At 45.2% G+C, this 12,964-nt stretch overlaps 1 protein-coding gene across 1 annotated transcript in view; it reads left to right on the top strand.

Moving 5' to 3' along the window:
* The window catches only part of Fam227a (family with sequence similarity 227 member A), a 51,506-nt gene that overhangs the window by 25,348 nt on the left and 13,194 nt on the right, over nucleotides 1–12,964 (top strand). Inside the window, exons 10-13 of the mRNA XM_051189402.1 lie at nucleotides 832–939; nucleotides 4,310–4,395; nucleotides 8,167–8,254; nucleotides 12,193–12,287. Of these exons, the coding sequence (XP_051045359.1) occupies nucleotides 832–939; nucleotides 4,310–4,395; nucleotides 8,167–8,254; nucleotides 12,193–12,287 (377 nt within the window). The remainder of the gene's footprint in view (nucleotides 1–831; nucleotides 940–4,309; nucleotides 4,396–8,166; nucleotides 8,255–12,192; nucleotides 12,288–12,964) is intronic.

Here is a 12,964-nt window from a genome sequence, read left to right as displayed (position 1 = left end):
TCTGGAAAGCTGACATTTAACTAAGCCACACTGTATACTGACAGCCAAGGAACAATAACTCACTCATTAAAAGTGGTTTTGTGTCAGTGTTAGGAACTATTTTCCAGCTGTGTTCCCAGACCCCAGCCAAGGCCAGCAGCCTTGGGCCTGCTATGTGAGCTCTTCACCACACACCTTTTTATCCCTCTGAACATGAAGGGTTAAAGAGGTTCAAGTGCAAACAACTGAGTGTCATGTTTTAGACCCAGGATTCTTCCCCTTCAAAGCTAGGTCTTGGGTCACTGTGGCAACCTGTCATTTTCCCACTTTCTTCCTGTTGCTCCTTTTCTCTGGTCCTGATTTTGCCTAGCTAATCTCCAGAAACAAACCTCCTGTGTACTCCTATTGCCAATGAAAGCAGAAGCATCACACAGTGACCCTTGTAAGCATCATTTCTGGTGCTAAACTTAGGCTGAGAGCCTGTTGAAGAAACCTTTGCTGAGCCCTTTTTACTGTTGCCAGATCCAGCAGGAGGCCTTGGGAACAGTCATGTCTGCCCTAGCCCTGCCCTGGGGAAGGGCACTCATTGTCCAGCATGAACAATGGGAGGCAGGTAGGACACTGGGCAACTGCAACATCTTCATTAGCATTTGTCATGGAGTCACAAACCCAGGCACCAGAAGATGGCAGGGCAAGTAGCATTGTCCCCATTCTTTAGGTGAAGAAACCCTCTAGAGAGGAAGTGACAAGGCCAGGATAATACTGGTAGTAGATCCCTGGTTCCTTGTAACCAGTAAAAGGCTCAAGGCCTCTGCTTCCCTTTGTCCTGCTCATTCTTTTGGCTTCTTTTAGGGACATATCCTTGCCCACAGAGCTATGACAGTTGGGACTACTCAGAACTGGATCCAGAGAGATTCCGGAGAGAAGAATTAATGTTGCAGAGCAGTCGACTTATAAGGGGTAAGTTCCCTGCTTTGGCTATCTCTTCTGCCCCCTTACACAACACAGCTACCATATAACTGAGGCAGAGTACCAGGGCATTGATGTTCCCACCATGTTCTTGCTCATAGACTTCCAAACTGGCCATCAAATGAATAAAATACCATTGTTTATGAATATGGGGAGTAGAATTTTACATTTGGTATAAAGGCTGGGAACACCCAGTTCTGGCACAGGAATTGCCTAGTAGATAGAAGACCATGAGTTTTATCCGTACAGCTATAAGCAAACAAGCAAATCTACCCTCTTGTCTGTCTATTCTCCTATACTGTATCAGGTCTGTGTGTTTTATTATCATGTATGAAACCTTGTTTTCTATACTGTACCTAGTCTGTATAGTCTAGTATCATCTATGAGGCCTGCGTGTTCCATACTCTATCCAGTGTGTATGTTTTAGTATCATCTATGAGGCCTGTGTGTTTTATACTCTGTTCAGTCTGTGTGGTGGTTTGAAAGAAAATGGCCCCCAAAGAGAATGCCACTATTAGGAGGTATGGCCTTGTTAGGGTAGGTGTGGCCTTGTTGGGGTGAGTCACTGTGGGGCTGGACTTTGAGGTCTCCTATGCTCAAGCTGCACCCAGTAAGACAGTTCATGTAAGCCTGTGGATCAAGATATAGAACTCTCAGTTCCTTTCCCAGTGCCATATCTGCCTGAATGCTGCCATGCCCTGTCATGATGGTAATGGACTAAAGCTCTGAAACTGTAAGCCAGCCCCAATTAAATGTTTTCCTTTATAAGGGTTGCCATGGTTATGGTGTCCCTTCACAGTAATAGAAACCCTAAAACGGGCTGCATGTTCTAATATTATATTGTCTATGAGGCCTGCGTGTTTATATTCTATCTAGTCTGTGTGTTCTAGAACCATCTATGAGATCTGCGTGTTCTAAATTTATCCAATCTGTATGGTGTACTATAGAATGGAAAGCTAGTTAATAGGAATCTAGGAGTTTACTGGTACCTGGGACCTGCTGGAACCTCTGTGTCTTGTTTCATCCCCATGACAACCAAGTGAACATCTTGTACATCACAGATGAGGACACTGATGGTCAGAGGAGTAATTTTCACAATACCACATTTTTTATTTCTTTCAACATGTCATGTCATAGACATGTCTTGGTGGCACACACCTCTAGTATAAGCCCTTAGAAGGCTGAGACAGGAGGTTTTTCTGGAGTTTGAAACCAGCCTGGTCTACTACAGAACAGAAAATTCTACTTCCCACATGTCCACCATACTGGGAGTACTCTAACTACAGTTCATTGGCATTGATACTTCACATTAGTGGCAAGTTGAAGAGTCTATGACAGTTACATCACATCATGTCAAGAGCTCTGTGAGCCAGCCACTGGGCTGAGAGTATCACTGGGCTTGTGAGCCTTGTTTCTCCCCCCTATCCAGGGGCAATGGGAGGCACTTCAGCCACAACATGTGGATTGCACTGCCTTTGGGTGGTGGCAGGGTACAGAGCCTACATGGAGCAGTGCCAGGACAGCCCTGACACCGGCAGGGCAGAGCATCCATACTGAGATTTGAAAGTAAATGTTTCAAGCAGGTAGAGGGAAACCCAGTGGTGTAAAGGCTATGGTTAAGTTGATTGGACTCACAGCTCAGCAAGGCCCCCCACCTGCAGCCACAGTGAAGCTGAAGCCTCATGTTGGGTTCCAAGGAAGAGCCTGGCTGCACCCCTTTTCAGAGAGCAGGCTGCAGCGTCGGTCTGAAAATTGTAACAGCCTCCCCCTTTTCCAGAACCAGACCCTGCCTCTGCCACCATCCTAAGCAAACAGGCATGCTGTCCTCAGCTAGCAGGCACAGACAAGGTTTATCTGTGTATCCCTCGCTAACCTGGGACTCACTCTTGATGGGAGATGTCATTCTGTAAATATGTTTCTCATACTGGTTAATGAATAAAGCACTGTTGGCCAATAGGAAAGGAAGATAGGAGGGACTAGGAGACAAGGAGGAAAGAGGAAGTAGGAAGGAGGAGTCAACATGGAGAGTCTGGAGAGAGCAGGACGCCGGCTCTCGGTAAGATGAGAGACCACGTGGAAATACATAGATTAATAGGAATGGGTTAATAATTAAGACAAAGCTAGCCGATAAGAAACTAGTACCTGGCCAACAGCATTATATCTAATACAGAGTCTCAGTGTGTTAATTGGGGCTGGCGTGGTGGTGGGACAAGACCAGGCGGCGGGTGAAAAAACCCTACTCTTTACACGCTCTGTACATCAGGGGCTTTTTTCTAAGTGGAGAGAAAAAAATGAAAAACACCAATCCTTAAATTGTCTTTATTCCTGCCTCCAGTGATTAGCTATGCTCAATATGTTTTGTTTTGATGCATCAAAAATTTAACAACTTGTCGTATTTATAGTTTTCCTTAGTTTTTGGTGGTTTCAGGGGTCAAACCCAGAGCCTTAGCACATGCTAACCCTGAAGTCTAATCCTGCAACACCCCAGCCCTAGATTTTCTTCTACTTTTGTTGATTTAAATATTTTTCTATTAAATTGTTTGAGTGTTTTGCCTGCATATATGTCAGTGTGCCACATGTGTGTGCTTGGTGCCCACAGAGTTCATAGGAGAGTGTTAGATTCCCAGGAACTGTTTGTGGCCACCTGTGGATACTGAGAATCGGACCCAGGTCCTCTGGAAGAGCAGAATGTGCTTTAACCACTAAGCCATCTCTCCAGCCCTGGGTTTTTCTTTTCAAACTTAACCCAGCCAGGCCTTGTGGCACACATTTCTAATCCTAGCACTTGGGAAACTGAGGCAAGAGGACTGCAAATTAAAGGCCAACATGGTCTCTACAGAGTTCAGGGCCAGCCAGGGCTAGATAGTACGACAGTGTTTCAAAAGCAAGCAAACAAAACAAATTTAGGAGGAGTCAGAAGGCCAGGTGTGGTAGCCCACACCTTTAATTCCAGCACTTGGGGGCAGAGGCAAGCAGATCTTTGTGAGTTAGAGGCTAGCCACAGTTAAATAGTAGAGAGACCCTGTCAAGTCAGTACTACACAGAGAAATGCTGTCTGAAAAAGCAAAGAACATTGCACCTGGTACTTGGCTCAGTTTTGTAGGATTCCAGGTTGTTAGTTTTTCTGTGAAGCAGTGACTGTTTTGTTGTCATGTGCACTGGCCCTGCACATATGACCTTGTAGACATTATTCTTTATTTGCTTGTCAGCTCTGCCTCCTTGTGCAGAGGCCTGTACTTGCCTGGGGCCAGTTCTGTTTCTGGTTCGGATCTTGTCAGTGCTTCTAGGAGGGTTGTCTTAGTGTTCCTGCAAGCTCGTGTGCAGTGGCCAGATGCCACAGAGCAGCTTTTCTCTCTCTCAGGAAGAGAGTTCACCCTCTTCACGTGTAAGAAAACCTCCATCCAGAAGGTGGAGCAGAACAAAAACAAGAAATTCCATCCCCTTCAGGTAAGTGGGGAGCACAGACCTAGACCCTGAACTCCACAGAGTCCTGAAGCTGTTACAACTGTGGGTTTCCTGGAGTACCTGTGGACTTCTGTGAAAGGCACATCCCTGTCCTGTTATACCCCATTTTCTCAGAGAGGGACATGGGGACAGCCACAGGAACACGAGAGGAACAGGCCCAGCCTTTGAGTCCAGGCTGAGTCCCAGATGGTACAGGCTCATGACTCCAGGCTCACAACTGGGTCTCTGTGTCTTCTCCCACCCTGTTTTTCTCCCTATCTCCTCCATCCCTTTCTGAGAGTAGAATCCAGAGCCTGCTAGGCAGGTGTCCTATTACTGCACCACAGTCGCAGTGTACAGTGGCTGTTGCTCCCCTTCACTCATGCGCAGAGCTGCTTTTCTTGGTCCTGTCTAGCAGATGCTACTGTTGAAGCAAGCCCAGTCCCCTTTCTTTCTGAGCATTCATGTGGTCTGATCATCACTCTGACCATGGTCATGTCTACACTGATCTTGGAGCCCTAGGTCAACATGCCTTTTTCTGATGTCTAAGTACCCATATCTGATACCACATGTGGCCTGAAGCCACCATGTTAGATGCCGTGTATTTACCCTGGAACACTCAGTATGGAGAGGCTGGGCCTCAGCACAGAGATGGTGTAACCCACTCCATTCCCTGTGTGCCTCTGGTAACGGTCTTCCCATTCCCACCAAGGGCTTTCTTGCTTGTTGGAATTCTCCCTCTGCTAGTATGTCAGCTCTAGGAGGGAAGGGTTGTCTCCTGCCACTGTCTGAATTCCTTCATCTTCAAAGATAGGCTGCCACCAAGAAGACACTCCATATGGTATTGGGACTTCCTGATTATCACCCTTTGTGAGCTCTGGGCCCTGTGCTCAGCACGGGATGGAGCTCTATAAACATCACTCCTGCCCCAAGCACAGACAGAATGGTCATTGCTGAGGCCAACTGTCCTCAGAGATCAACATCAAAATATTACTCAGTGTTCAGGCACTGCCAGTTACAATGCCCAAAACAAACAGGTTTCTTTATACTGTTAACACAGAAAGCCTTCTGACATTTATTGCAAAAATCCAGCTGAGAGATCTCATCTTCTACCCTGGAAATAAAAATAATCAAACACTGGAACCTGGGAAGCAGCTGAAATATGAATGGCAAACTAGGACAGAGGGAGTATTTGGACATGCTGGCGACAGAGCCTCTTAGCATGAGCAGACAGTTCCCCATCTGCTCAGAATGCATGTATCTCAGGGCTGGAGAGATGGCTCAGTTGTTAAGAGCACTGGCTGCTCTTCCAGAGGACATGGGTTCTATTCCCAGCACCCACATGGCAGCTCACACCTGTCTGTAACTCCAGTTCCAGGGCATCTGGCATCCTTACACCAATACACATAAAATAAAGTTAAATAAAAAATGCATCTTAGGGGCAGCAGACTATCTGAGTCCAGAATCCAGGCCATCATGCTGCGATTTCTCCATGCATTGAGGACCTCTAATAGATCTGTCTCTTCGTTACTCAGTTTAAAATCAGAGCTCCCAGAAACCTGTCAAAGACTTGGGTCTTCCATTCCTTTAATGAGCTTAAACAAAAATTATTTATTTTATGTATATGAGTGCTCTGTCTGCATGTATGCCTTTCTGCCAGAAGAGGGCATCAGGTCCCACTATAGATGGTTGTGAGCCACCATATGGTTGCTGGGAATTAAACTCAGGACTTCTGGAAGAGCAGCCAGTGCTCTTAACCACTGAGCCATCTCTCCAGCCCTCTTTAATGAGTTTTAAAGGAGATGGTGGAAAGCAGCCACTATAAAGAGGAATTTGAGTTGGAAGATGGTGCTCTGTTGATAAAAGCATGAAAACCCAAGTTCAATCCCCAGAACCCATGTAAAAAAGACTGGGTATGATGTGTGTACCTTCATCTAAGTGCTGGGGAGGTGGAGGCAGGCAGATCCCTGGCCAGCAATTGCTGGCCAGTCAGTTAGCCTAACCATTGAGTTCCAGGCCACTGAGATTCTGTCTCAAAAAGTTTTCTTGGGGAAAATGACTGTCCTGGGTGTTCCCTATGTTCTTCAGGAAACAGTTGCTCCTGCTCTCAGTCCTCCAGGACACCAGAGTCCAGAACTCCAGTTCCTCTCCTTGCTTATTCTGTTTTAATGTCTTGGTTTGGTGTGGTGCATGGGAAGGGTTGAAGAGAGGAGAGTAGTGTGAGTCTTTTATCCTGGGATGTGGAGAGGAAGACTGTGCATGTGACAAATGGTACTCCTAGAAGGTGCCTTGTGAGCTGAGGACCTAAGATGCTATGGGGAGAATGAATGGGAGAGCCTTCTAAGAAAGAGGAACAGCTGTGTAAAGGCCTTGAGATGGACAGACAGAAGGAAGCTAGGGAGGGAGGGAGGGAGAGTTACTCAGGGAACAGGGAGGTGGTAGGTAATAACAGAGCTTTGTAAGTGAGGAAGTTGCAGCAGGAATTAAAGCTGAGGACATAAACTGGCCAATTCTGGAAAATGTGAGGGTGTACCAGATTTTCATTATTCATTCATGTATTGATGGGCAGCTGGGCAACTTCCATTTCCCCTGCTAAAGTAAGTAGAGCAGCAGTTAATGTGTTTGTATGGTGTACAGTTTGGGGGTATCTGCCCTGGAGTGTGAGGGTCATATGGTAGTTCTAGTTTTAATTTTTTGAGAAATCCCTAGACTGGTTTTCATAAAAGGTGTATTAATTTGTACCCCACATCAGCAGTGATTCAGGGCTCCTTTCCCTCAAATTCTGTCAATCACTTGCTGTCACACTTAGGATTTTTGTATTGTTGTTGTACAAGTACATGACCATAATAAAGATATTTCCTTGACTCTCCTACATTGTTGTGTGACTGTGGTCGGTTGGGTCAGTGACAGTTTATGGGGTCCTTCCCAGTTTCCCCTCATATCCAGCCCCCTGGAGTGGTGACTGGAGCTTTGGCTGCTGTCTTGGTCTCTGAGGACAGTGTCCTTAGAGTGAAACCTGAAAGTGGGGGAGTCAGGAGTCCTGAGACTTAGCATGGCTCTGTGGGAGAACAGGTTCTAGCTTGAGCCACTGGTAAGAAAATGTCTGGGAGGGCTTCAAGACAGGCAGTCGGTTTCAGTGATTGACAAGCACCAGATACCACAGTAGTTGCTCGAAGAAATACTGATGAAGGTCATATACTGCCAGACTGCGACTGCTTAGAGATGACCACAGTGGCCTTGGAGCCATTTCTGGGAGCCACAGTGCACACACATTGCATGTGGTAGTTGGCTTCATCTTTTTTATTCTATTTATTTATTTATTTATTTATTTATTTTGTTTTTTCAAGACAGGGTTTCTCTGTGGCTTTGGAGACTGTCCTGGAAGTAGCTCTTGTAGACCAAGCTGGTCTCGAACTCACAGAGATCTGCCTGCCTCTGCCTCCCAAGAGCCAGGATTAAAGGCATGTCCCACCATCTGGCTTAGTTGGCTTCATCTTTAAGGAACCCCAGGGAACAAAGAAATTCAGTCATTGCTCCAGAGCCCTAGCAGCTGAGTGACACGCCACTGCTGCCTGGTCCCCACTCATGTCTTCCCTTTGTGTTTTTCCCTCTGACCCCCTGCTGTCTGCCATGGTTTTAAAACTGTCCTGCTGGGCCAGAAAGCTCTTTTCACACATGTTCCTTTACTGAGAACAATGAGGTACAGCTAAGGCACAAACATTTCTTGCATATCAGTTTTGCTAACTTTATTTTATTTTAAATGCTCCCCTGAAGTCTTCTAGTTTATATGCATCCCACGAGAGAAGCTTTTCAAGGAGGCTGACCTCAGAGGAAAGCTCACGATGCCAGCACACCACAAAAGGTAAGCAGGCTGCTATGGAGGGCAAAGCCATCTGGCCATGAAGCCGTGCTGCATAGATCCATCTGAACAGACTTGCTTTGCCCTTGGGTTTGACCTGGGCCTTGGCACCAAGCAACGGCTAGGAGAGGGTGGTGTTTTGGTTATACAAGCACCTCAAGTGTCAAGAGTGTCCGGGATCATAGGATGCAATTCCACAGTGCCATCCTGAGTAGCCTGAGGAGTTCCCTGGGATTTGGGGACATTTAGTCAGTCTAAACTAGAACTCATAGCTTCAGTGCTGAAAAGAATTCAAGGCCCATCACTATAGGAAAGCAGAGGTAGAGATTTTATTAACCGCACACCCATTTATGATTATTTTATTTATATTTGTGTGTGTGTGTGTGTGTGTGTGTGTGTGTGTGTGTGTGTGTGTGTGTGTGCCACATCTGTGCAGATGCTCTCAGAGGCCTAGGAGAGCCACAGGTACCCTGGAGCTGAAGTTCCAGGCAGTTGTGAGCCCCTGTAGAAGGGGACTGGGAGCCAAACTCTGGTTCTCTGGAAGAGCAACTAACACTCTTAACCACTGAGTAATCTCTCCAGTCATTGAAGATATTTCAATATAGGTTAAAGCACAAGGATCAGGAGAAAGGAGGGACTCAGAAGAAAATGAAGCACACCCAAGAGCACAAGTGTGGGCTTCTCTAAGAGAAGTGTTGGACCAGGCTTTTTCTTTTAGCCTACCAACCGCTCCCAAATCGTGACATGGAGTCTTCTGATTAGTTTTGAATGCTCAGCCTAACTTAAGCTATTTCTGGCTAGCTCTTTTAACTTAAATTAACCTGTTTCTCTTTATCTACCTTTTGCCTAAGGGCTTTTAACCTTTTTTCTTTCAGTATATCTTATTTTCACTGCTTCTCATGTCTGGCTGGTGGCTGCCTGGCTTCTGGCCCCCAACCTGTCCCTGTTTTTCTCCCTGTTCTCTTCTCCTTTCCTCTCTTAAGCCTTGATTTCTCCTCCTATGTATTCTCTCTGCCCATGAGCCCTGCCTATCCCTCTTCTGCCTACCTATTGTCCCTTTTTATTAGACCCATCAGTAGGCAAGGTGAAATAAATGCAACACATCCTTACATAATTAAGCACACATTCTTACATCATTAAACTAATGCAGCATAAAGAAATGCAACACAGTTAAAGTAATATTCCACAATATAAATAAATGTAACATTTTTTTTGGGGGGGAGGGTATTTCGAGACAGGGTTTCTCTGTATTGTTTTGGAGCCTGTCCTGGAACTTGTTCTGTAGACCGGGCTTGCCTGTCTCTGCCTTCCGAGTGCTGGGATTAAAGGCGTGTGCCACCAACACCTGGCAAATGTAATGCATCTTTACATAGTTAATATTCCACAACAAAATGATACAATAATGATATATTAGATTTTTGGTGGGGTTTAAAGTTACTATCTCATCTCTGGATGATCCAAGGGGAATCAGGAGTTCAGCTGATAAAATGAAAGTCTAGTGCACCAGGAATAAGAAGGTGGGTTTTTTTTTTTTTTTTTTTCTTTCATCCTTCCATGTTGTGTAGATTAGGCTGACCTCAAACTAATGGAATTCAGTTTATTCTACCATCCAGGTGCTGGGATTAAAGTCATGTGCCACCCTTGGCAAGTGTATATTCACTGTAAACCAAGTTAAGTTTTGGCAAGATTCCATGCCATATCTAGAGAAAGGAATGAGTCCCTATCCAGGTTCATACACATTCAGGCCTTAACTGCTGTTTGAACACAAAGGGCCTGCATATAAAGGGTATGAACTGTGATCAACCTTTCCCACAGATGTGGTTAGTTGTGCTGGATTTTTTGCTTCTTAGCTGGCAAGATGTCAATCAGACTCTAGGGTATTTGGGCTCCCCACCACCCCTCTTGATTTTAGAGACAGGGTTTCTTTGTGTAGCCCTAGCTGTTTTGGAACTCGATCTGTAGACTAGACTGGCCTCAAACTTACAGAGATGCACCTGCCTCTGGAGTGCTGGGATTAAAGATGTCTGCCACCACTACTGGCTTCCCCACCTTTCTTATGTCCCCATAATTTGTCTTTCTATCTTACCTCAGTTTCACAGCTTTGAATTTTTTTCTCTTATTATTTTCTGAGTGTGAGTGTTTGTAGCACAATAAATGAAAGACCTAGAGACAGATATTGGGGTTCAGGCTTCAAGCTGAAGATCAGAGAAGCAAAGTAGTCAGCCACTATCTCTTACCTTTACCTCAGCTCAGACCAAAGGGGCGATCCTCAAACTGCTCCTGACTTCACCGCTTCTCAGATTCATTCAGACTGCTATGCTCTCCTCAACATGGCTAGAGACTGAATCTCAGATTGAATGCCTCTACCTTTTATACTTCTTAAATCCTGGGATTAAAGGCGTGAGCTCTGATTCACTCTCCAGTAGCCCAGGGTGGTCTTGGACTCACAGATCCATCTGCCTTTCTCCTGAGTCCTGGAATTAAAGGTGTGTTCCACCACTATCTGATCTCTATAGCTTGAGGCTGACTTTGCTTTCTGAATCCTCAGGCAAGCTTTAATAAATCATAAATACTGTATCACCACATGTGTGGGTGTGGGATTAAAGCCAGAAGAGGATGTTGGATCCCCTGGAGCTAAAATTACAGAAGGTGTGAGCTGCCACTGTGAGTGCTCAGACCAAACCCAGGTCCTCTGAAAGGGCAGTGAGTGCTCTTAACTGCTGAGTCATCTCTACAGCCCTGGAATTTTTATATTTATTCAATATTATGTGTATGTGTGTACATTTTTTGAAAGTGTATGCCACAGGTGTTGGATATCCTTGGAATCCTGAAGAGGACACCGGATTCCCTGGAGCTGAAGTTGAAGGCCATTGTGAGCTTCCTGATGTGGATGCTGGGAACTGAACTCTGGAAGAGCAACATGTGTTCTTAACCTATGAACCATCTCTCCAGCTCAAGACATTTTTCTTCCTTCCTGCTGCTGGAGGATGAATCCATGTTAGTCAAGCTCTCTACCACTGAGCTACATCCCCATCCTAGACTAATGGTACTTTTTCTCTTGGTGTGTAGGTGATTTGATTCCACTGTTCTCTGCCTTCCAGTGCTACCACAGAGAGCTCTGTAGCTGTGCTGGCACTCTGTTTTTGGTGACCTGTCTTGTTTTTGCTTGTATTCAAGCCATTTTCTGCTAACCTTCTACGGGGAACCACAGTTTTGGGCAGAAGCTGGATTGTTTTTTGTCTTGTAGCCACAACACCCATTCTGTTGCTGCGTTGTGTCTTTCCTTATTCTGTAATCCCACACTGTTTCTTTTCTTTCTTGCTTGCTTCCTTCCTTTCTTTCTTTTTCTTTTTTTCTTTTTTCTTTCTTTCTTTTTCTTTTTTTCTTTTCTTTTCTTTTTTTTTTTTTTTTTTTTTTTTTTTTTGAGACAGGGTTTCTCTGTGTATCTTTGGAGCCTGTCTGAAACTAACTCTATAGACCAGGCTGGCCTCAAACTCAACAGAGGTCTGACTGCCTCTACCTCCCGAGTGCTGGGACTAAAGGTGTGGCAGCACCTTTCAGTTCATCCACACTGTTTCTATAGATACTTTATCATAGCACTTGAGTTAGTGTGACACTTATTATTTATGTGTCCTTTTTTGCTAAGTAAACTAGGAGATCCTTGAAGATAATCTGTTTCTAGCACCCAGCATGAACCTGGGATGGAGTAGATGTTCAATGATTATTTGTGGCATAGAACAAGGATGGACAGACAGAGATGATCCAACACGGCCTATAGCCGTCTATCTGGCTCCCCTGTAGCTATAGAGGACTGACATCTTGCACCAATCCCAACACACTATAGCATTTTCACTCTAGCAGGAAACTGAGACCCACCCCAATCTCTTCTTTTTCACTGGACAACTACCCATGATCACCCTTTTTCTGTATCCCATTGACAGATCACCCTGTGTCAACCCTGTTCTCCAGGAAAGCCACACAGCAAGTCAAGAGAATATCGGAAGCCAGAGCATGTGTGAGTTTGTTTCTGAAAAAGGTGAGCATAAGATTGGAAATTTAAGATCTATTTCATTGTTTTTAGTGTGCATGCATACTTGTGATTGTGTATGCATTAGAGTGTGTGCACATGTGTGAGTGTGAGTGCTTGTGATTGTGTGTGCATGCCAGTGTGTGTGTGCATGTGAGTACAAGTGACCTCAGAGGCCAGACGGTGTCTGAACTCCTGGAGCTGGAGTTATAGGCTTTTGTGAGTCACCTAACATGGTCACTGGAAACCACACTTGTATCCTCTGCAAGAGCAGCAAACATTCTTAACTGCTGAGTGTCTCCAACTTAAGAGCAGAGGTAATTTAAAGGAGATATGGCCAAAGCATCTTCATCTCACGAAGGTGGCAGGTAAGATCAGTGGTGTTTCTGATTACCACTTAGATGATGCCAGCAGATCTCCTAAGGATGATTTCTGGGTTAAGAAGTCACACATGGTCAGAATGTTTTGTCTATTTTTAAATTCCCTGCTGGAGCCAGGTGTGGTAGCTCACACCTGTAATCCCAGCCCTTAGGAGGCTGATTTGGGATTTTGCTAAGCATTCCAGCCAGCCTGAGCTATATAGCAAGTTCTACACTATCCTGGGTTACAGAGCCAGACCTTGTTCTCTGAAGGTGTAAATAATATTTCTTTCTACTTAAGTTCAGACCCTCATGTATATCAGGAAG

This window comes from Phodopus roborovskii, unplaced genomic scaffold, assembly GCF_943737965.1.
Source record: "Phodopus roborovskii unplaced genomic scaffold, PHOROB, whole genome shotgun sequence".
NCBI classification, from domain to species: Eukaryota; Metazoa; Chordata; class Mammalia; order Rodentia; family Cricetidae; genus Phodopus; species Phodopus roborovskii.
Note: the sequence above shows the minus strand (reverse complement) of the source record. Positions and strands in the feature narration are given on the sequence as shown.